Source organism: Trypanosoma melophagium (genome assembly GCF_022059095.1).
Source record: "Trypanosoma melophagium isolate St. Kilda chromosome Unknown ctg7segment1, whole genome shotgun sequence".
In the NCBI taxonomy this organism is placed as follows: domain Eukaryota; phylum Euglenozoa; class Kinetoplastea; order Trypanosomatida; family Trypanosomatidae; genus Trypanosoma; species Trypanosoma melophagium.
The window spans coordinates 700,772-720,205 of NW_027125191.1; the positions used below are offsets into that span (position 1 = coordinate 700,772).

At 41.1% G+C, this 19,434-nt stretch overlaps 13 protein-coding genes across 13 annotated transcripts; 1 reads left to right on the forward strand and 12 right to left on the reverse strand.

The window, feature by feature from the left end:
• Nucleotides 1-128: 128 nt before the first annotated feature.
• LSM04_001902 (Amino acid transporter) lies at nt 129-722 on the reverse strand (the record flags this gene model as incomplete). The annotated part of the gene is made up of 1 exon (XM_067334153.1): nt 129-722. One exon carries the CDS (start codon nt 720-722, stop codon nt 129-131), a length of 594 nt encoding a protein of 197 aa, XP_067186242.1.
• Nucleotides 723-903: 181 nt separating this feature from the next.
• Nucleotides 904-1,541, forward strand: LSM04_009629 (uncharacterized protein; the record flags this gene model as incomplete). Its single annotated transcript, XM_067334154.1, has 2 exons — nt 904-1,041; nt 1,236-1,541. The coding sequence occupies 2 exons, from the start codon at nt 904-906 to the stop codon at nt 1,539-1,541; spliced, it is 444 nt and encodes a 147-aa protein (XP_067186513.1).
• A 221-nt stretch (nt 1,542-1,762) lies between these two features.
• On the reverse strand, nt 1,763-2,737 carry LSM04_007178 (Transmembrane protein 65; the record flags this gene model as incomplete). Its single annotated transcript, XM_067334157.1, has 1 exon — nt 1,763-2,737. The coding sequence occupies one exon, from the start codon at nt 2,735-2,737 to the stop codon at nt 1,763-1,765; it is 975 nt and encodes a 324-aa protein (XP_067186436.1).
• A 265-nt stretch (nt 2,738-3,002) lies between these two features.
• Nucleotides 3,003-3,206, reverse strand: LSM04_005008 (uncharacterized protein; the record flags this gene model as incomplete). Its single annotated transcript, XM_067334158.1, has 1 exon — nt 3,003-3,206. One exon carries the CDS (start codon nt 3,204-3,206, stop codon nt 3,003-3,005), a length of 204 nt encoding a protein of 67 aa, XP_067186355.1.
• Nucleotides 3,207-3,391: 185 nt separating this feature from the next.
• On the reverse strand, nt 3,392-5,980 carry LSM04_001763 (RNA ligase T4 Rnl1; the record flags this gene model as incomplete). The annotated part of the gene is made up of 1 exon (XM_067334159.1): nt 3,392-5,980. One exon carries the CDS (start codon nt 5,978-5,980, stop codon nt 3,392-3,394), a length of 2,589 nt encoding a protein of 862 aa, XP_067186236.1.
• Nucleotides 5,981-6,177: 197 nt separating this feature from the next.
• On the reverse strand, nt 6,178-7,287 carry LSM04_005950 (uncharacterized protein; the record flags this gene model as incomplete). Its single annotated transcript, XM_067334160.1, has 1 exon — nt 6,178-7,287. One exon carries the CDS (start codon nt 7,285-7,287, stop codon nt 6,178-6,180), a length of 1,110 nt encoding a protein of 369 aa, XP_067186390.1.
• A 200-nt stretch (nt 7,288-7,487) lies between these two features.
• LSM04_008435 (EVE domain) lies at nt 7,488-7,976 on the reverse strand (the record flags this gene model as incomplete). Its single annotated transcript, XM_067334161.1, has 1 exon — nt 7,488-7,976. One exon carries the CDS (start codon nt 7,974-7,976, stop codon nt 7,488-7,490), a length of 489 nt encoding a protein of 162 aa, XP_067186469.1.
• A 327-nt stretch (nt 7,977-8,303) lies between these two features.
• LSM04_004946 (uncharacterized protein) lies at nt 8,304-9,254 on the reverse strand (the record flags this gene model as incomplete). The annotated part of the gene is made up of 1 exon (XM_067334162.1): nt 8,304-9,254. The coding sequence occupies one exon, from the start codon at nt 9,252-9,254 to the stop codon at nt 8,304-8,306; it is 951 nt and encodes a 316-aa protein (XP_067186351.1).
• Nucleotides 9,255-9,526: 272 nt separating this feature from the next.
• Nucleotides 9,527-10,417, reverse strand: LSM04_003751 (Bromodomain; the record flags this gene model as incomplete). The annotated part of the gene is made up of 1 exon (XM_067334163.1): nt 9,527-10,417. The coding sequence occupies one exon, from the start codon at nt 10,415-10,417 to the stop codon at nt 9,527-9,529; it is 891 nt and encodes a 296-aa protein (XP_067186308.1).
• A 232-nt stretch (nt 10,418-10,649) lies between these two features.
• On the reverse strand, nt 10,650-10,988 carry LSM04_004407 (uncharacterized protein; the record flags this gene model as incomplete). Its single annotated transcript, XM_067334164.1, has 1 exon — nt 10,650-10,988. One exon carries the CDS (start codon nt 10,986-10,988, stop codon nt 10,650-10,652), a length of 339 nt encoding a protein of 112 aa, XP_067186334.1.
• A 202-nt stretch (nt 10,989-11,190) lies between these two features.
• On the reverse strand, nt 11,191-15,174 carry LSM04_000797 (Nucleoporin; the record flags this gene model as incomplete). The annotated part of the gene is made up of 1 exon (XM_067334165.1): nt 11,191-15,174. One exon carries the CDS (start codon nt 15,172-15,174, stop codon nt 11,191-11,193), a length of 3,984 nt encoding a protein of 1,327 aa, XP_067186207.1.
• Nucleotides 15,175-15,420: 246 nt separating this feature from the next.
• On the reverse strand, nt 15,421-17,169 carry LSM04_003125 (uncharacterized protein; the record flags this gene model as incomplete). Its single annotated transcript, XM_067334166.1, has 1 exon — nt 15,421-17,169. One exon carries the CDS (start codon nt 17,167-17,169, stop codon nt 15,421-15,423), a length of 1,749 nt encoding a protein of 582 aa, XP_067186283.1.
• A 463-nt stretch (nt 17,170-17,632) lies between these two features.
• Nucleotides 17,633-19,246, reverse strand: LSM04_004401 (Chaperonin Cpn60/TCP-1 family; the record flags this gene model as incomplete). Its single annotated transcript, XM_067334168.1, has 1 exon — nt 17,633-19,246. One exon carries the CDS (start codon nt 19,244-19,246, stop codon nt 17,633-17,635), a length of 1,614 nt encoding a protein of 537 aa, XP_067186333.1.
• Between the last annotated feature and the right edge of the window lie 188 nt (nt 19,247-19,434).

Genomic DNA, 19,434 nt, shown 5'->3' on the forward strand with positions numbered 1-19,434 from the left:
ATCACTAATAATAAATAATACACACAAACGTGCATTATTCTTTTTTTTTTCTTTGCATTATTATTCTTATGATTATTCCTTTGTCACGTTGGTCAAAAATATCGCCTATGCATTGTAAATAATTTGACTTACTCATGATTTAAAATATCGAACGCGTCGACCACAGCCACTAGGGTTCCTGAGATCGAAATCAATATGCCAAGAAAGAGAAAAGTCCAGCTCATACATCCATCAAAAAATGATGTAAGATAAGTACCACTCCATCGCATTTTTAATGCGAATATAGCTGGTAACGTCATTGATAGGGTTGAACTAAACAATGAACCAAGTAGGGAAACCATCTTTGCCACATCAGGTAAAAAAATGGCACAAAAAGTTCCCGCCACCGCTAGTGAAATACCAATTCGTGCACGGTACCTTTTGGGAAATTTTAAAGATGAACCATCAGAAAGAAGCATGTACACCGCGAAACGACAAGGAAACATACAAAATATGAAAAAAATAGCTGCACTATAGCAGCAAAATGCTTGAGAAAGAAAAATAAGATTGTCTCGTTTCAGATCATAAAGAGTCAATATATTTCCCTGTGACATATTGGGGAAGGACATACTTCCGAATATACCCAGAGGAAAGTAAAATAAGGTTGCAATGGTAAGAGCCAAACAGATACATATAAATACTCGTTCACCTGTGCGATCATGAATGTCTTTTATAACACCCATGACATTTGATTGTACTTCGTAGGAAAAAATAAATATAGGTGCTGCGAAAAGATACGACATCATCATTCCCAAAAAGTAGAGACTTCTAGTGGTTTCATTTAATTGTGCTTTTGTTTCTACCACATTATTATTTCCTCCTTGGGTTTCAAGAGGGTTGAAAAAACGATACACAATAGAAAAAATGATAAAACATGTCAATATATTACTGAGAAATCCCATAGTACGAAGAGATGCAAGACGGGAATGGAATGTAAAGGGTGTTATGCATGCCACAAAGAGGATAAATGTAAGAGTCCCCGCAGTAGTGCTTTGTAACCATGTAGGAAGAAAAGAACCTCTTGTGGTGATAACAGCTATTGAAATATCCTTAATGAAGCTTAAATAAACCACACCACTTCCAAAGTTATATGAAAACAAGACGAATCGTGTGAACCACCTTCATTTTTCCCCAAGGAAGAATCCAGCTACGGATTCGTAATCATCCGATGCGGCAGACGCCGATGCGTGTGCGAGGATACGCACGGAGAGAACGGTCATTGTGATGCAAAAAGCAATACACACAACTGCGAACTTGACACCTGCGACGGCGAATGCCATTGGGAGTGCGAGCATGGACGGCGTGACGGCTGTGGCGAGGAGAGAGAGACAGCCGGAGCCGACGCCGTCGCCCGGGCAACAGCCCTCCAGCAGCGACCCCCGCATCTCCTGCACGCTTGCGGTGGTGCGGCCATCGTAGCAGAAAATGGCGTTGCCCAACTGCCGCGTCTCGGCGTCCGCCGTCCCCCGTCCCCCGCGCGTTCACCCGGCGTGCAGTATTAGAGGAATTCGCGTGACTACACAAAAAAATTGAGGGGAATTCAAAAAAAAAAAGAAAAAGAAACAAGAAAGAGGGAAGAGAGATGCAAAATGGGGAAACACCTAAAGGGGTATCTACAGTATTAACGGTATTTTGGTACAGCAGGAAAACCATGGTGTTTTCTTCTCAATAAAAGAATAATATAAATACAACAAATAGTCTATACTATAGGGTCTTTTTTTTTTTATGCAAAGAGTGTTTCACCATGTCGGATACCATTTCGTACCTTTTGAAACTGTTCAAAGTCAAGTTTACCATCCTGTCCATATTTTTTCACAGCTACAGCCGCTACATTTTTTGGTAGTCCGAGTTCAACCACTATCTGTTCTAGTTCTTCCAGTTCCAGGTAACCGTTACCATTTTTATCCCAGTGTTGAAAGAGTGCGTGGTCTGCTTTAGTCTCATCACTGTCAAGGAGCAATAGTGGAAGCATCCCTAGTAGTAATCCAGTCATAATACCGAGTGTTCCACCAATATGACCAGCAAAAAATACACGCTTTCCTTTCATTTGACTTTCAGTAAGAACAGGAGTCTTAAAATTTAGTTTTCTAACGAGCTTGTCAATTACACCGTGAACTTGCATTCCCAAAACACCAGAAAATATATTTCCCATAGCAGCACAAGTCAACACAGAACAGTTTAGATAGTACCCAACTGTGCTGTCAATTGCGTCCCCTGCTAAAATCATTGCGGCATTGTCAAGAAACCCAAAACCCACAAAGGGTAAACCAGCTACAAATGCCACCCAGGCTAATGTAAGAATTGGCACGGCCACGTCCGCATCACTTGCAGTGGAGTCGAAACGTTTTGTATGGTCATCACCGTACCTTCGCCGCAATGCACTTTCAAACCAGTGATCAAAATCCTTAGGAGAAATCACAAGATCCTTGTCTACATCAGCCCGTTCTATCTCAGAGGCAGCACTCTCTTTGCCAAACCACTCCATAGCTCCACCAGCAACTATTAATCGACGTCTACTTTGTGCATCCATCTTTCCCACAACATCGATAAGAAGCTTCGGGTCAGCCTCTAACATCTTAACAAGTTGTTGGAGTTCTTCTTGATTAAGTGTCATATCCTTGTCATTCGATTGCCACCTCCTAGTAGATTGTACAGTTTCTGCAAAAAGAGGCGGAGCGAAACGAAGAAATCGCCTCATTCTTCTAAGACTCGTATCAGCCCCCCAAACTACGGATGTGAAGAAAGAGAAAGGTTGCTACAGAGTATTGAATGAGTTGCTTAATGCCAATAAAAGAAGAATCAAAAAAACGAAAAGAAAAAGAAATTATACTCAAAAATAACAAGATGCAGAGATAAATTAAAAACAGAAAAAAAATTATATATATATACACTTATAATGGTTTAAAGAGGGGTGGGGGAACAATTTATAGTTTTAGTCGATTACACAAAGTGTCATCGCCTTATTACTTCACGGGATTCTTTATAGCGATTGGATGACCCCAGACCGCGACGCCCACCTCAATACAAGCCGTTAGATGTTCCACTGCTGTAGCGCTCCCGTCTGATTCGTACATCTTTATTAATTCCTCTGAAAACACATCCGAAAAATGCTGCATGTAATCATCCCTTGCTTGCTGGATGGATGAGCTATCAAAAGGTTCTGACATAGCCTACAACTCCTGCAACTCTCAAATAAAAAGAAGTAAAAGAAAAAAGAAAAAAAAAGAAGGAAATAATCTATAAAAAAGGACAAACAAATACACAAACAATCGACAGTTGCATAGACAAATCAACCAGTACTGATTCTCCAACCGAGCCGTTTTTTTTTTTTGTTGTTGTTGTTGTTCCATTTTCACGTTTCGACAACGACAACACCCCGCAGAGAAACCGACGTTTCTAAACGGACTTTCAAAAAATTAAAAAACTTCAGACGACTCCGTTTCACTAAAGCGCCATGCTTTGTCTCTTCAAGTTCCTTATTATGTTTCTCCCATTTCTGAAAAAGATCAAACATCATCCCAGTATAGGAGGCCTTTACATGTGACGTGTGTCCAAGGGTCACATGTAAAGGAATTGACTCTGTTGAACTAAGCTGTTTCACGTAACTTTTCTCATTAATTGTAACGGTTACTCCAAAACACAAAGCAGAGCGATCAAGCAAAACAGAGTCTAATGTAACCTCAGCAATGTTACCAGGTGTAGGATCAGATGAGGATGTCTCTGCATCTGTGGTGTCATAGAGAAGTGTAATATGGGGAGATAAAGACTTACACTCAAGGCGTTCCTCAAGAGCCTGGCACCACACTTCAGTTGATAGAGGTTGACTGGTGTCCCATCCATCAAGAAGCCATCCGCGAACCCAACGTGTATGGCCTTCTTCAACTTTTGCAGTAAAACGTAATGGAAGAGACTGGAGCGCCCTCTTACATTTTTCCCACCAGCTGAGAGTCACAACTTCAGGTTCTGTGACACTTTTGATAGCCGCTGTTGCTATGTTAAGTAATTTATCGAAGGAAAGATCAAGTCGCACAACCATGGTATTAGCCCTTTTTACTCGTTTATAGGATCTCATAAGGAGTGGTGAAGCATCCATATCAACAGGACCAATAAGTGACTCAATAAATAACTTTCGATTACTCTTCAATTCAGTCTCTAAACGTCGGTAATCATATAATGAAGTATGATATTGCTGGTCCTTTTCATAGTACGACAAAATTTCTTGTGCCATTTCAGAAGCTAAAGAGGTTGATGTATCCAAATGTACACACGGTTCATTTTCCATAGGTTCTACAAATGCCTTCTTTACTGCGTATAGTGCTGCTTGAGCCTCGGATGCATCGTGAATTACATCATGGTCTCGTCTCTCCAAAAGACGTCGCATATGTTCAATATGGTCACTACATGTAACATAAATCAAACGAAAACTATTTATTTCTTTAGGTAAAATATTACGCCACAAACGCCGAGTCTCTGACCTGGCATTACATGCATCTAAAATAAGTAAACCAGGACCTTTCTGAAGGAATGAGAATAACATCACTCGATTTATTGCTACAACCATAGCATGATGCGCCATTGATCTCAATTTTCTCTGCTTATGTTTACTACAAGAGCTATCAATACCTTCTTGTACTGCAACATCACTATAAACTTGGTCCCTGTTTAAATTTATGACATACTGGAAGGGAGAACAACCGCGCTCTGTCACTTCAATCATAGCACGGGCCAATGTTGACTTTCCTGATCCAGGAAGACCACAGAGCATTATAACATGCAGAGGTGTACATTGTTTTGAACAAGTTTCCCGTTCTGTGAATTCTAAAAGTCTTTCAAAGGCTTGTCCAATACTCATAACACTTCCGCGATGTCTTGTACAGCTTCTTTCCCTGACATAAGCTTCAAACTGTAAATAAATCTTAAAAATACCATGTTCTTCAATGGCACTACGAAAACATTTAAATCCGCCAATATTTAATGACCACACTACAAAAATTTCGTGAAAAAGTTGTAAGGGTGCCTTGGACTCTCCCAACGCAATAGAACGTAAAGACCGTAAGACACGGTATTTTACACTCTTTGCTTTTAAGCGAAGGGGAACAATAGTGAAAGGCCCCTTAATTGTTACCAACGGTTCAAGACGTGTTTTAGGTATCTCAACCATAAGAACATATCCTTCAGCAAGAGGAGCACCGTTTGGATCCTTTCCAACCCAACTTTCCCTTTCTCGCAACCATTTCTGTAATTTATCAGTATTCTCTAGAGACCAGCAAGAGACTACAGACATACCCCAGGAAAGTACCATAGACTGCATTATCTCAAAGGGTACACTGATCTCTCGCATATTATTCCGTTTATGAAGTGAGAAAACAAACAAGCTATTATTATATTTTTCTTCCTCCATCACAGGATGATGTGGATCATTCTCTGCAGAAATACACTCACAACTAACCGCAAGTTCCCCCAAAAACAATTCCGACGCCAGGCGTTTCTGTTGTTCGGCATTCAACAAACTGTCTAACACACGTCGTGCCACATCAACATGTGGTCCTTCTACGACATGCTTTGTTGCAACACCAACAGATTCACCATCAAGTGAAAAAAGCGTAACAGTAAAACCAGCCATTTTCCTTTGAAGCCATACACGACCTAATTTCCAAAAATCATTACTCTCTAGAAGATCCATTTCAATGTCTTCAATGTCAAAAAACTTATTCACACCCCGCACCACAACCTCATTAGAACTAGCATTGAGGAGCAGAGTACGCGCCCCAGTAGGAAGATGCTTCACGTCACCCTGATAAGATTCCTTCACAGAAAAGGAGGTAAATTCACCCGTCCGGAACAATTTTGCCCTCCCACTGTTGGCGTACTCGAGGACATTATCTACCTTTCCATCACTCCACTCCTTCCTGAAGAGAATTCTATCCAAAAGATTATCCATTCGGAGTGAAAGGGTGAAATAAAACTATAAACAAACACACAAAAGGAAAAGAGAACGAAAGAAATATGAGTGTATGTTTATGTGTATGTGTGTGTATGCTCAAGTTTCTCTCCTGAGACAGTCCGCGCAAATGTGACAACCACATGAAGAAAAAGAAAAAAAAAGAATTGATACAAAAGTCTATGCACAGAATCGCATCACATAGTAGTAGGAAAAACGATTTCTTGTGCCTTCAGCTGGACCAAGGTGCCAGTTGTTGTATCATGATCTACCTGGGAAAGACTGCGATGGGTCTCTCGCTTCACGCGGTTCCCAGGGCGCAAACTCTGTATGATCTTCATCGCATCATTGCCGAGAATCTCCATTAAGCTCGGAGTCGAATCATCCTGAGATCCGCACTGAAGAAGAAGAACGACACTATCCAAGTGACCTGCGAGAGCTGCAAACTGAAGCGGTGTGGCCTTTTGACCAAGGCCCAAAACAAAGTCTTCTCCACGCTTCTTAATACCATAATGTCGACGATTGTATAATACATACCCCTTGGCGTTAAGAGCATCTCTATTAAGATCTTTGATAAAGTCATGAAGGAACTTCACAGATCTTGAGTAAGCTACAGTCCAAATATTTTTTGACGAAAAGACTCCCTCTTCGGAGTAGGAAGGAGTTAATGCTTTTCTCACATCAACGTCATTTCGTAATTCTTCTTCTACCTGAAAGGAACTTTGAAGGAGATGTGTGGATGGTTTCAATTGCAGATACATACCAGCAAGCTTAAGTTGCTCAGAGACATGTTCCAAGGTAGATTTTCTCACCACATCTGCTCGTTGACAGATTCCAATCGGATCTACAACCTTCCTCGACTTTCTCGGTGGAGGCACATGATCATATCGAGCACCACCAAATACGATATATTGAGGAGGGAGCTGCTGAGGCAGTGTAAACGTGATAGCTTCAAGAGAAACGCGATCTGGAGCAGCAAAAACCGTGGGAATTCCAACCTCACCAAAAGGAACTACATGGCGTTTTTGCTGCTTGGTGGGAAAAGGAGGATATACTAATGGTACAATCGAGCAGTCTTGAGACATATTTACCTCCTCAGTGGCTTTGCCCGCTTGTTCTTCTCCAGTTGAAGAGTCACTAACTCCCCCATTTGCTAATGGCACAGAGGAAACTGCAGGAACAGGAAAATGAGCAGGAGCAGGAGGAGCAGGAGCGATATTAATTGATGGTTCCCTCTGTTGTTGCGTGAGAGAAACGGCTGTGAGTGGGACAGGGGGTGGGAGCACCGGAACCACCCAACTCTTCATCGCTTCAACGGCAGATTAAATAACAAAAAAAGAAAATATGAAAACAAAATGAAACAAATAAAAGAAATGGCCCATGATGAGTGCTAATCATGAGAGTCAAGCCAAAAACAAAAGAAAGCCCCCATTTTGGGTGCGTGCCGCAAACTCTGGAAATGAAATAAAACATCCTGCACCCTGAGGAAGAAATAAAAACAAAACAATTACCCCTTCCGCCCAAATGACGCAATGTGCTCGTATTCACTCCTCGTAACAGGCTGCACACTCAGCCTCGCCCTTGTGAACAACAACATATTACGGAGCTTCTTCTCTTCTTTTAACTGCTCCAGTGAAACTATAGAGGGAAATTTTTCTTCAAATTGGACATCAACCATCTCCCATGGATTTTTAACCTCAGTGGCCTTGGCATCGTAGTACTCTGACTTTGGATCCAGAGCCGTAGGATCAGGATAAGCCTTCCTCACCACAGAGGCAAGACCCACAACACCTGGTGGCTTCGCGTTGCTATGGTAAAACAAAACACGATCCCCAACATTCATTAATTTCATGTAATTCCGCGCAGCATAATTGCGTACACCGTCCCATGGCGATCGTTCACATTTTTTAAGATCATCGATAGAGAACTTGTACGGCTCGGACTTCATCAACCAGTACTGCACGGTTTCCGATGATCGTGCTCTCTTGCGACTCATTATAACTTGCCTCACCACCTGAGCGAGCTGTTGAAGAAAAAAAAAAGGAAAAAATGAAAAGAGAATAACAGACCAATTTCCAAAATAAACAAGAGCAGAGAAAAAAAAAAAAAGAAATAAAAATAAGAAAGAGGTGCATGTACATTGAGTAAGAGAGAGTATACAAACAAAGGAAAAAAAAACACCCTCATACACACAGAAAGTTCCGATATATATCCTCTCACCTTTTTTCCTCCTTGTTGTTGTTTTCAACACAAACAGAACTTTTCTTTTTTGCTTGCACAGGAATTTGTGAGAGATAGCGAAACAAATCAAAGAAAAAAATATCTACGAACAATACAATTTACTGAGCTCTTCAGTTTCCATTGAAGATGCAAACTTCCGTTCTACTGGTCGAGAAAACTGAATCGACGAAGATGAATCAAGGGAATATTTTTCTCGCATTGCATCAATGCGACGGACACGTGAGTCTTCTTGTTGCATTAGAATACACTTTTTTAACGATACAAGACAAACATCTAAATCTTCCGTTGCTGCAGAAAGGCCGATGTCGACATCAGCAATAAATTCTTGAAGAGAAGTCAAACAACAGAGTGAGTTTTGCGCTTCTTCACCTAGTGGAAGCATGATATCCCTCAGTTTATGATTAAATCGACGAATAGCGAGTATAACACCAAAGTCATCCTGCGCATGTTCAACATCTTCCTTTGGCAAATCACCAGATCCCCAAAGAAAACGTTGTACCGATAGCAGAGCTCTAAGTTTACCTTTGCTCTCCTGTAAACGAACGCGGTCTTCTGAGATAGCCTGAGTGAGTTCCTGCAGATGATTTTCTTTACTACTAAAAGTACTAGAAGAATAGACACGTTGTGTACGATAAAATTGTGCCAATGCTCGGGTAACATTGGTACCACTGTACTGATGTCGGCAATCTAGTTCCACTTCACGTCGCTGGATTTCGTGCGCTATAGTGGCTGCAACTTTTCTCGTATCGCAAACAGCTTCCTCGATCTTATCTGCCCCAACCGTAAGACCGCCCACAATAAAACTCATAAACTCTACCAAAAACCTAAGAGGTTGAAGAGATTCATGCACACTAATATCTACCCCTCTCAGAAGTGCTCTAAGCCTTGCTTCTTTCCCTCCCAAAAAGTTAACGAGACCGACCGAGGACATATCCAGTGGTTCCCGACGTGGGATTGTAGATAGTGTACCCAACAATGTACGCTGAATTTTCTTCACAGAGGCGTATTGTTCACTTGTCACGTTTCGGACCATCGGAGAAAGAAAAATCCAAACCAAGTGGAGCAATATATATATATATATATATATATATATATACCTTCCCTCAAGAAAAGGGAAAAAAAAACCCAACAAGACGTGGAAAGAAGCGCAACATAGAAAAAAAAAATAAAACAAAACGAATATATATATATATATATATATATATATATTTCCACAGAAGGTTTGTCACAATTAAATTGTATAGATAAAAGCAAGAATAAGATGTACGTTTACACACATACATACAATCTAAAAAAAAAAACTTATCAGATCCCTTCCATTTCCTCATCCTCTCCTTCTGAGCTTTCATCAAAATGAATAGGGCTTAATGTAGGGAATGAAGAAAAGCCAGACCGTTGATTTTGCGGTACACGCTCAAGCAGGGGTTCCTGTTGAATATTTTGCTGCGGTTTCTGCTCTGAACTAAACTCAACATCTGCATCTGTTTCAAGTATGTTTCGAGTAGGGTATTGTGGTACTACCGGTTGTTTTATGATTCTAGAAGGTTGTCGTTGTTGTTGTTGTTGCACGGGTGTGGCTCTCTCGCTTCTTCCATTCTTCTCACTCGCCTCCGCCTTGTGGCGGAGGAACGCAATGACGCGTCTCTGCGTAGCGCACTTGAGCTGAGACGGTACAATATGCTGCCGGGCTGTTGCGGTTCCCTGTTCCTGCCGCTCATAGCGGCATACAATCTCCCACAGCTGTCGTGCCTTTGCGTGTGTGACGCCTTTGCCGAGGCGTATGATTTCGCGTGCGTCCGGTGGGGCGACGGCGAGTTGCGTGACGAACAATTCCTCCATCGCCACCTCGAGGCGGCGGGCAAGGGCGGAGACGGGGGAGGTGTCGCCGTTGTACGCGTAGCAGTTCGCCACCACCAGCCGCATGTCCCGCACGAACTCATCTTTGCTGCCGTACTCGTGCCGGTCGAGTCGCCGTCTGATGAGGGCCCACCACATGGGCCGCGCCACACGCAACGTGTACTCCGGCAGACCGCAGGGCTTTTCGGCAAAGACGGCGTCCACGTCGAGCCGCGATACCTCCTCCAGTACAGAGCGGCACTGGGTGTAGAATGTGGTATCGAGGTGGTGGTACACTTCATCCCGCTTTCGTTTGATCCTCTCCCTCAGCCTCTCCACTCGTGTAGCGACATCAGTCATTCCTTTTTTTGCTACCAAAAAACAAGTCAAATTAAATAAGTGTGCCGGGAAGGAAACAACACACCCCAAACTCCATACACCGAGCAAGAAACAATTTTTTTTTTCTGATGTAAGAATGGGAATGAGAGTAATCGCCAAATTTGGGTTAGCATCCCTCTGCTAGTGGGAGGGGAGAAAAAAAAAGATGTTAACCCATCTGCTCACACAGATATGTAATAATCACTTTTCATTATCACTGCATTTGTACGAAAACAAAAAGCAACAGTAAAAACAACACCAGTAAACCAACTCGCACAGAGGCAGTTTTCGCCCAGGCGTTGAACCACGAATGCGGTTGTCCATCATCCACAAGTTTAGGTCGTACCTTCGAGCCTGGTTGCCAGTGGTTTGGATAAAGGTATCGGTCTGCATACCAGACATTTCCATCTACACGATGCCCCCTCTCGCAGGTGACATCACAGTACCCCATAAGCTCACCCAAAGAACGTTGTACATACTCGAGACGAGCACTCCACTGTTGCCACCATCGCATCCTCATGTTGACATTATCCGGTGCAGGCCAACTTAACATCAACCCTAATTATCCTATAAATACTAGATTTAAAACTATCAGAAGAGCGCAGAGATATTGAAAAAGACATTTATCACAGAGAAAAAAGTTTATTATTTCCTTTATTTTTCTTCGTTTCAAAAACCTTGAAATCCCTCGAATTCTATCAGTCTGACCAAATATTCTAATTTTTTCTTCTCTTTCTTTTCGTTTTAAAGGAATCTTAGTAACCAAACCTCGAGATTAAGCGACCAGAAGCGAGATGACACTGCTCTAGTATCCTCTCCGCTGCTATTAAGGCTCTGGAACTGTGTTCATCACCCGAATTATACGCGGCTCTGCTGATGCTTTCGCGAAGAGTATTAAGAGCAGTATTCAAAAAATGTAGTTGTACCGATCCTACATGTGGCGCAAAAACTGCTCGATGAAGGACAACAGCCAATGAATGTACCAGAAACGCATCTGTAACCGCGGTTTGATCAAATATTTTGCACGGAACACTAATGGTATCTTTTTTCTCAAGAATAGTTACAATTGTGGAGAAAATGATACTGCGTTCCACGCCACAATCGCTCAAAATATCCACTGTCAATGTAGACCCATCAGGTGATTGAAGAAATGCATGGGCCTCAAGTATTTTTGCTACATGAGTTAATGGAAAAGCAATTGCCTGAGCACATTTACTGAGAATTCGTCGTGCCAGCTCTTCAATAGTTGTGTTACGTTGCTGGAAGGCTCTTTCAACGCAAGCGGCGTAATATGATGCATCTGTAACATTTACAGCAACCAAAACATCTAGTTGAATTTCTGCTCCACCTAATGCAGAAAACATACCTGCAATTTCAAGTAAATGACTTGTGGAAAGTGTATGATTTTCCACAACTTCAAGTTGCTCATTTGCCACTTGACGCTCAGTTAAAACCACCCGATCATCAATTGCAATCTGCCTGTCAAGTTGAGGAAGTCCGCTATTAATAAATTCACAAATAACTTTAGAAAGTTGTAATTGTGCTTCCATCAACTTTACGCGTTGATCTAAAATAGAAAATTGATCTGAGTTACACTCAGCAGCACAATCTCTTGCTTCCGACCAACAACGAAGTCGGTACGGAATACGTTCTTCTCTAGGAATTTCTAGTAGTGGGCCTTGGGCCATAATAGCACAAATCTCAATAGCTTTATCATAATTTTTCTTTGTTTTTCGAAGATAATGTGCATATTGTTCTCCTAATGTAGATACATTACGTTGTAAATAACTCTCAAGAAAAGAAGAACGTACTGCTATTAATGTCTCTCTAAGCATAGCAGTCATTGTCGAATCATCACGTTGTACACACATCCAATCAAACAAGAAACAATGAGCCATTTCATCTGAAGGTTCAATCTGCCATATGGAGCCAGAGCACAATGGACCACCAAGAAGATTATCTACTACACTTCGATGGGTATTCCATGTATCTTCTAAAGTACTTACCACAGTTTCAAAAACTTTTATTTTTTCTTGATAAATATTATTGAGAGTGGAACTTAAATTTTCGCCCTTATTACCACTTCTTTCGGAAAGATAGATTTCAAACGCTGAATTATTTGGGTCCAATTGAGCTGCAGCATGAAGAAGAAGTCTTACAGCAGTATCTTCTTTTTTAAGAGCCTTTAATTGATGACAAATACCCTGTAATGCCCCTGAAGACCATAGTGAAGCAGACACTCGAGAAACAGAGGATTCCCAATCGGTCATTTTACTTTCTGAAACTGCATGTAAACCTTCATCGCTTGTAGAAAATATTTGATCAAGTTCAATACGTGCCTTATACTCTTGAACATCAATAGAGTTGAAAAAATAAGGACAATCAAGTTGAAGTTGGGTCATCGGACTAATCCTCTCCTGCTGTGAAAAGCCGACTCCTTCTTCAGAAGAGAGTACAACTCTTCCAATATAACGTGCCAATCGGTGTGCAATACTTTGATTGCATACAACTTGAGAAAAAGTAACTTTGCTGTCATCCAAAGTGAGTGGAATATACGCTGTTTGTTTTACAAACTTTATCACTTGTAATACTCGCTCACACAATGAATGTAATGAGAATAAAAATGCAGATTGAAGCATTTTAAGATCAAAAGAAGACACAGAAGACCCATGAGGTGGAAACGTTAGTGTTACCTTAGTCTGGTCCCAATGAAAAGGCACAGTTGGTTGAACCAAGTTTTCCGACCAAACATCTTTTTTCAACATGTTAAGAAGTCGCACTAAAGAAGAGAGTGAGACTTCAATAAGAGCCAATTCATGTAACAGGAGATTTCTCAATACTTTTTGCCATACATTGTACAGTGCTCTCCCAACGTAGGACATAACACCAAGTGCAAAAGGTGAAACTTGTACCACAATTTGTCTTTCAGCACCAATACCACCAGAGCTCGGACCTTCATGCCAACTTGGCATCATTGCAGTACGAAGAATTTCACGTGCAAGACGTTGGGTTTCTTGTGAAGTTACATCATTCAATTGACAACCAAGTTGTTCCATTGAAAGAGGTCCTTGCGTTTTACCATGTACTTTTTCTATCTGAGAAAATGGAGAATTGGTAATCCCATTTTCAATATACGGTCCACTTACTATAGTTGGAACATTTGTACAACCAATAGCAATTTGTACCAGCATACAGCAATAATCAGAAGGACTATAAATTGAAGAAAACCGATGAAGAAGATTATCCCTAGTTTGGTGTCCTGAAGATGATAAAATCATATGAAGTGTATCCACCGGTCGTAATTTCATAAAAGTTGATATACCATGACGGTGAACAAAAACAAACTGTCTGGGTGAACATAAAACTTGAACACATAATTCATTAGGACTTGCATCCTTCTTAAAAGGGACTTCACCAATAGCCTCTACTCTAACCATACGTGATGCCGAGGGTTCAAAATGTGTGACAATATCACGACAATTATTATGTGGAGGTAGAATAGCCTTAGGAGAAGTTATAATATCCACAAAATCAGAAGAATTACTTTCTTCTCTCTCTGTGTGGCATAAAATACCAATACCATCTGAAGCAAAGCAGAGGCTTATTTCACGACCAGAAGGAATATATGATTGCAAATATTCACGCTGAGAGAGTGTGGCATCAATAGATCCCCATATTCCTTCTTGACAAACGTATTGATACTGATCACCATTAGAAGCAATGGCAATAAGGGAGCAATTATCATCATACGGTGAAACACAAAATATCTTCACAAGACTAACAGGTCCATCTCTTGCATACTCCGAGTGTCGGTAACGCTCAAATGAATTTCTGTCAAATTTCACATATGTTAGAAACTTTAAACTATCCTCAGTTATTTTCCAAAGAGAAATTTTACTATCTGCATCCAATGTAAATAAAAAATTAAGTCTTATATCCACCACAAGATCACGTAGAGGTGATCTCTGTTTAGTCCAAGTCTGTTTTAGTGAACTCATAATCGAAGTGACAGCACCCAAAACTGGTACACCACCAAACAAGAGTGAATGATTTACAAGTCTAATTTTGGGAAATAATGGTGTACTTTCCTTCATATACTTGAGTTCATAGAGGCAACCATCTGCTCCAGCTGTAAAGACACGTCCTGTTTCATTTAACCCTAAAATTTTTGTAACAAGGGTAGGGGCCACTACCGAAAAACCAAGACTTACCACATATATTTCTGTTTTATTTACTGGTTCATTTCCCACGACACACAGTCCAAGGAGATGAATTGTTTTTGGGGTAGCGACAGGAAGTACAAAGGTAATGTGGGACTGAAAAACTCCAGCAGTAGGGACAATGGGATTTCCAACAGCCACAATAAGTTCAGGTATCTCGTCGTAGACCAAAAAATCCCTTCCGGTACTATAGTTCCACAAGAGAAGTTTATTGTCCACTGTTATCCAAGCCCTTGAGAGTTCTGGAAAGAGACCAACAATAGAGTTAGCCTTAAAGGTTCTCCAAACTGTTTTAACTGGATCTGGCCAAGATACCCCTTCTAACGGAAGAAAGTCCGGTAAAGTAGAAGTTGTATCAAACGTTGTTAAAGAAAATAGGTGAGGTGTTACATGTCCAGAAGCTGATGGGTTCGAAGATTTAGCTATTGCCATTGAATGGACTTCAGAACTGATGGAGTCCTCAACAGCTTTCTTGACAGCATCATCAATTTTACCCAATACGCTCTCTCGCAATTCCATTTCTTGTTTTCCACTTACTACTTTAGAGAAATTCCAAGAAAAAAAAAGGACAACCAAAAAAAAAAAGGAAAAGAAAAAGAAAAAAATCACTAAACCAAACATTGAGAATCGACAGACCAGGAAAACGAAAATAATTACTAACAAAACGTTTTTCTTTTTTCTTTTTGTCGTTGTTCTTTTATTCGTTCGTATTAACTACTCTTGGTAATGACAATATCACAAGCAAGAGTCATCAAATAGCCCCTACTAGGTTGAATCTGAATCTGAGTCAGCAATACGAAACCGTGTGATGTCAAACCGTCTCGGGTTTGGAGGCGACGATGTAGATGTGCCATTAATCTCTAAATCTCGCGAGGTAATGGGAATTTCGACACGTGAGGATAGACGTCGTGGCACCAAAGGCACAAAAACAGAGGAACAGCGTCTACGAGGCACTCTTGAGGGAGGTTGTGTGCGTTGCTGAGAGGATGACACCCTCGGGTGTGAACTCACTGTTGAGTGATTATTACCATCAGTCGGATCCGTATTACATAGGGAGGAGGCAGCAACTGTAGAAAAACCAACTCCAACACCAAGAACTTTGATATCCACATCAGGAGTAGGAATAGGATTAGAAGGAATTTCAGTAGCAATAGTATCTAGAAAAATGTATTGGGGGACATTTTCTTCTTGAGAAATTTCCTCTTGTTCATCTACCCGCTCACTGTGATTAACCGGGGAAGGAGATTCACTGTAACGTGTGTCACATTCAAATGAGCCCTGTCTAGAGGAAAGATGTGTTGTATCTGAAACGTTTTTTATATGTGAAATAGACCCTTTGGAAGAACCCATCTTATTGTTAACAGAATTACTACAATCACCGCTATTTTCAAAGTTATTTTGTATTAAACTTATCGCATTATCTCTTTTAAGCATAGCATTGACATCTTTTGAGTCTTTGAGTTGTAATGGTGGAACTGGTAGCCCCCGACGAAGGTAAAGTAATTTATACACACACCATAAGATCTGTGACTCTTTAAATGATATATCAAAAACAGCTCCATGTTTCCCCTCAATGCGCAGGGAATTACATCGATGATACTTGATTTCAATGTCCTCCAATATCAACTCTGTCAAACGAGCTCTTGAGATGAAACTAAGAAATACCAATAAAGAAGCCTCCAGTTTAAGGCAAATCCGGGAACCCTCATTGGACCCATGGTTCTCCAAAACCACAACGTTTGTACGCAGATAAATACCATCTACAAACAAGATACTTTGTGCACATCGGAGCTCTGCGCCTGTTAGTCCTTCAACACGACCCAATTCAACTGCTTCTTTCCATTGTCTCTGTTGGGCCTCTAGCCTTTCTTTGGTTTCACTAACTAGCCCCTCAAGCTGTTTTACACGGGCTAATAGACGCTCCACCGTCAAACCATCATAATCATTTTTTATTCTGGAGCATTTGTCTCTTGTTGAAAACATTACATCACCACTTTTTCGTTCCTGTAATACATGTGTAATTGTCCTAAGAAAATCTTGCTGTATCATAGAGCGTCTTCGAAAAGCTTTGCACTCATCTATGATTTGCCGATACTCCTCCGGTGCTCGATCACCTGGCTCCAGTCTCCACCCGTAGCTAACTGCGAGGGCAGCATCTGGTCCCATGGCCCTGGCTATATCACGTTCTTCGAAAGAAACAGAAACACCATCGATTATTGAAACCGAGAAACCAACAGCTAGAAGTAGCATGATACGATGCCATGGATGAGAAGCAATAGGATTACCTTTAAGATTGATAACGGTAAGAGAAGGTTGTCTTGTTAGTCCCATAAAACTATCTATTCTATTGTTTTGAAGTTGCAGTTCAACCAATTTTGGATGAGTTCCAAAATGCTCAAAGCTTCGGAGACAGTTGTCTCTCAAGTCAATGATTACATAGTCTACAGTGTTGTTTTTAATGCCCTGAAAACTTGATATTCTTTGACGTTGCACGTGGAAACAACCACCATCCATCACGCCTAAAATGACAATCCCCGAAAAAAAAAAGAAAAAGAGCAGAAAAAAAAGACAAACACGTAGCAACCACGATTATCCAAAATTCTTTCGATGAAGAAAGTACTTATTTTAATTTTACCTTTTTATTTATTTATTTATTTTTTTTTTTCGCGGAAGGGAAAGCTTAGGTAGAATACGCAGCGAAACAATGTCCGAATCATATAAATAATGGGACAAAATCGGCTTTGCTTAAGTGTATGTACTTTTTTTTTTTACGAGTGCGTGTATGTGTTTTTTCTTCTTTTTAAAGTCATCTTCGTTGTTGTTGTTGTTGTTTTTTCCTTCTCTCAGCCTTTCCTTTTTCTTAACAGTTTCAAAACTTACGTCTGGCATCTATTCCCTAAAACACCAATGGATTCCAACCCACCAAGCGTTCTTGTGAACGTTTCGCACGAACTTTTCTTTGTTTTTTTTTTCTCTTTTAATCCTCATCTCTGGCTTGGTCTGGGCGGTTCTTTGGACCACCCGCCTGCTTGGCGACGATGATCTGATTTACTTGGAGAATTGTTAAAACGGCTTCAGTTGCCAAATTAATAGCCCAATATTTTGTGAGGTATGGTTCAACGATACCCGCTTCCAACGCATTAATAGTGGTACCATCCTCCACATTAATACCATGTTGTTCCTTACCGGCATTGTGATCCACTTCCAGCTGTGTGACAACATCTGTTCCATTGAAACCGCTAACCTCAGCCAACGTACGCGCAACCACCTCGAAGCTGGATGCGAAATTCCGAATGGCATATTGATCAAGACCAGGACTGGCTTCAGCAAAGAGTGTGAGTCTTTTCTGCAGTTCCATTTCCACAGCACCCGCTCCTGCTACGAGTCTCTTGTCCTTCGTAAGGGCCTTGAATACGTTGACACCATCGTCAATAGCACGTTCAACATCATCCAGAACGTTTTTCGTGGCTCCCCGCACAACAATAGTAGACAACTTGGAATCATCCTTGTTCTGTGAAAACGAGATAATATTCTTTCCACCCACATCGGTCACATCAACGTTATCACACGAGCCAATATCTTCCAAGGTCGGTGTATCAAGACGGGAGAGAGTTCGTGCACCCACAGCGGCGCAAAGACGGCGAAGCTCAAACTTAGAGGAAACTTTAACCGCCATGATTCCATAACGGTTGAGGAAATGCAGCGCAAGGTCACCAAAAGTTGAATTAGAAACAACGACATTTACACCTGTTTTATGAATGTTCGTTATGATTCCCTCCATCACCTCTTCCTCCTTCTTTGAGTACATAATAAGTCCTTCAGCTGATTCAATGAGTGCCGTTCCCTTTGTTTCGGTAGATGGAACATCAACAGCACATCCATAGACAGCAATCTTTGCATTTTGCTGATGACGCACAGTTCCCTCAGGGTTTCGTGCAATTACAAATCCACGAACGTTTTCGGATGCCAAGACAGAATCACCATCTAGCTTTGCCACACGAACATTATCTACGTTGAAAGATCGAACATTGGAAGGACAGGCGTTGATGCAAGCTTCAACAACCAGATTTGCCAAAAAATCTTCATATCCGTATTGTTTTGAAGCGATGGCAGTGCGGATAGGTGCAATTAGTTGTTCCTTGATCAGCACATCATCAACTGTTCCAACTGTAATAGTTTCAAGAATTTCCAAGCTCTTGTTTCCTGCCTTCTTGTAACCTTCCAGAATTTCACTTGGATGAAGACCCATTCGCACAAGTGATTCAGCCTGTGATAGTAGTTCTCCAGCAAGAGATACAACAAAATTTGTACCGTCACCGACCTCCTCCTGCATGGCGTTGGAGGCTTGTACCAGAAGCTTCGCCGCAGGGTGCTCCACATCAAGTTCACGAAGAATAGTCGCGGCGTCATGAGTCACGAAAAGTTTGTTAAGATGATTTATCACCATCTTACATAATCCGTACGGACCCATGGAGCTGCGTGTAATTTTGGCAAGCTCACGACAGGCTTGAATGTTCTTTATGACAGGATCATCAATAAATGTTGAACCATCCTTCAACATGGACGTTGGACCAGTTTGCATAAAAGACATTTTCAAGGGGTAATATTGGAATTTTGTAAACTCTTAACTCAGGCAAATAACATGGCAAAAAGAAGAAAAAAAGGAGAAGACTCAAAGGCACAAGTAAAAACAGAAAGAATAAGAGAGTAAGTACGAAAAAAAAAAATGATGTGCAATAAAGGGAATACCATTATATATGAGTGATGGTTATAACTTAA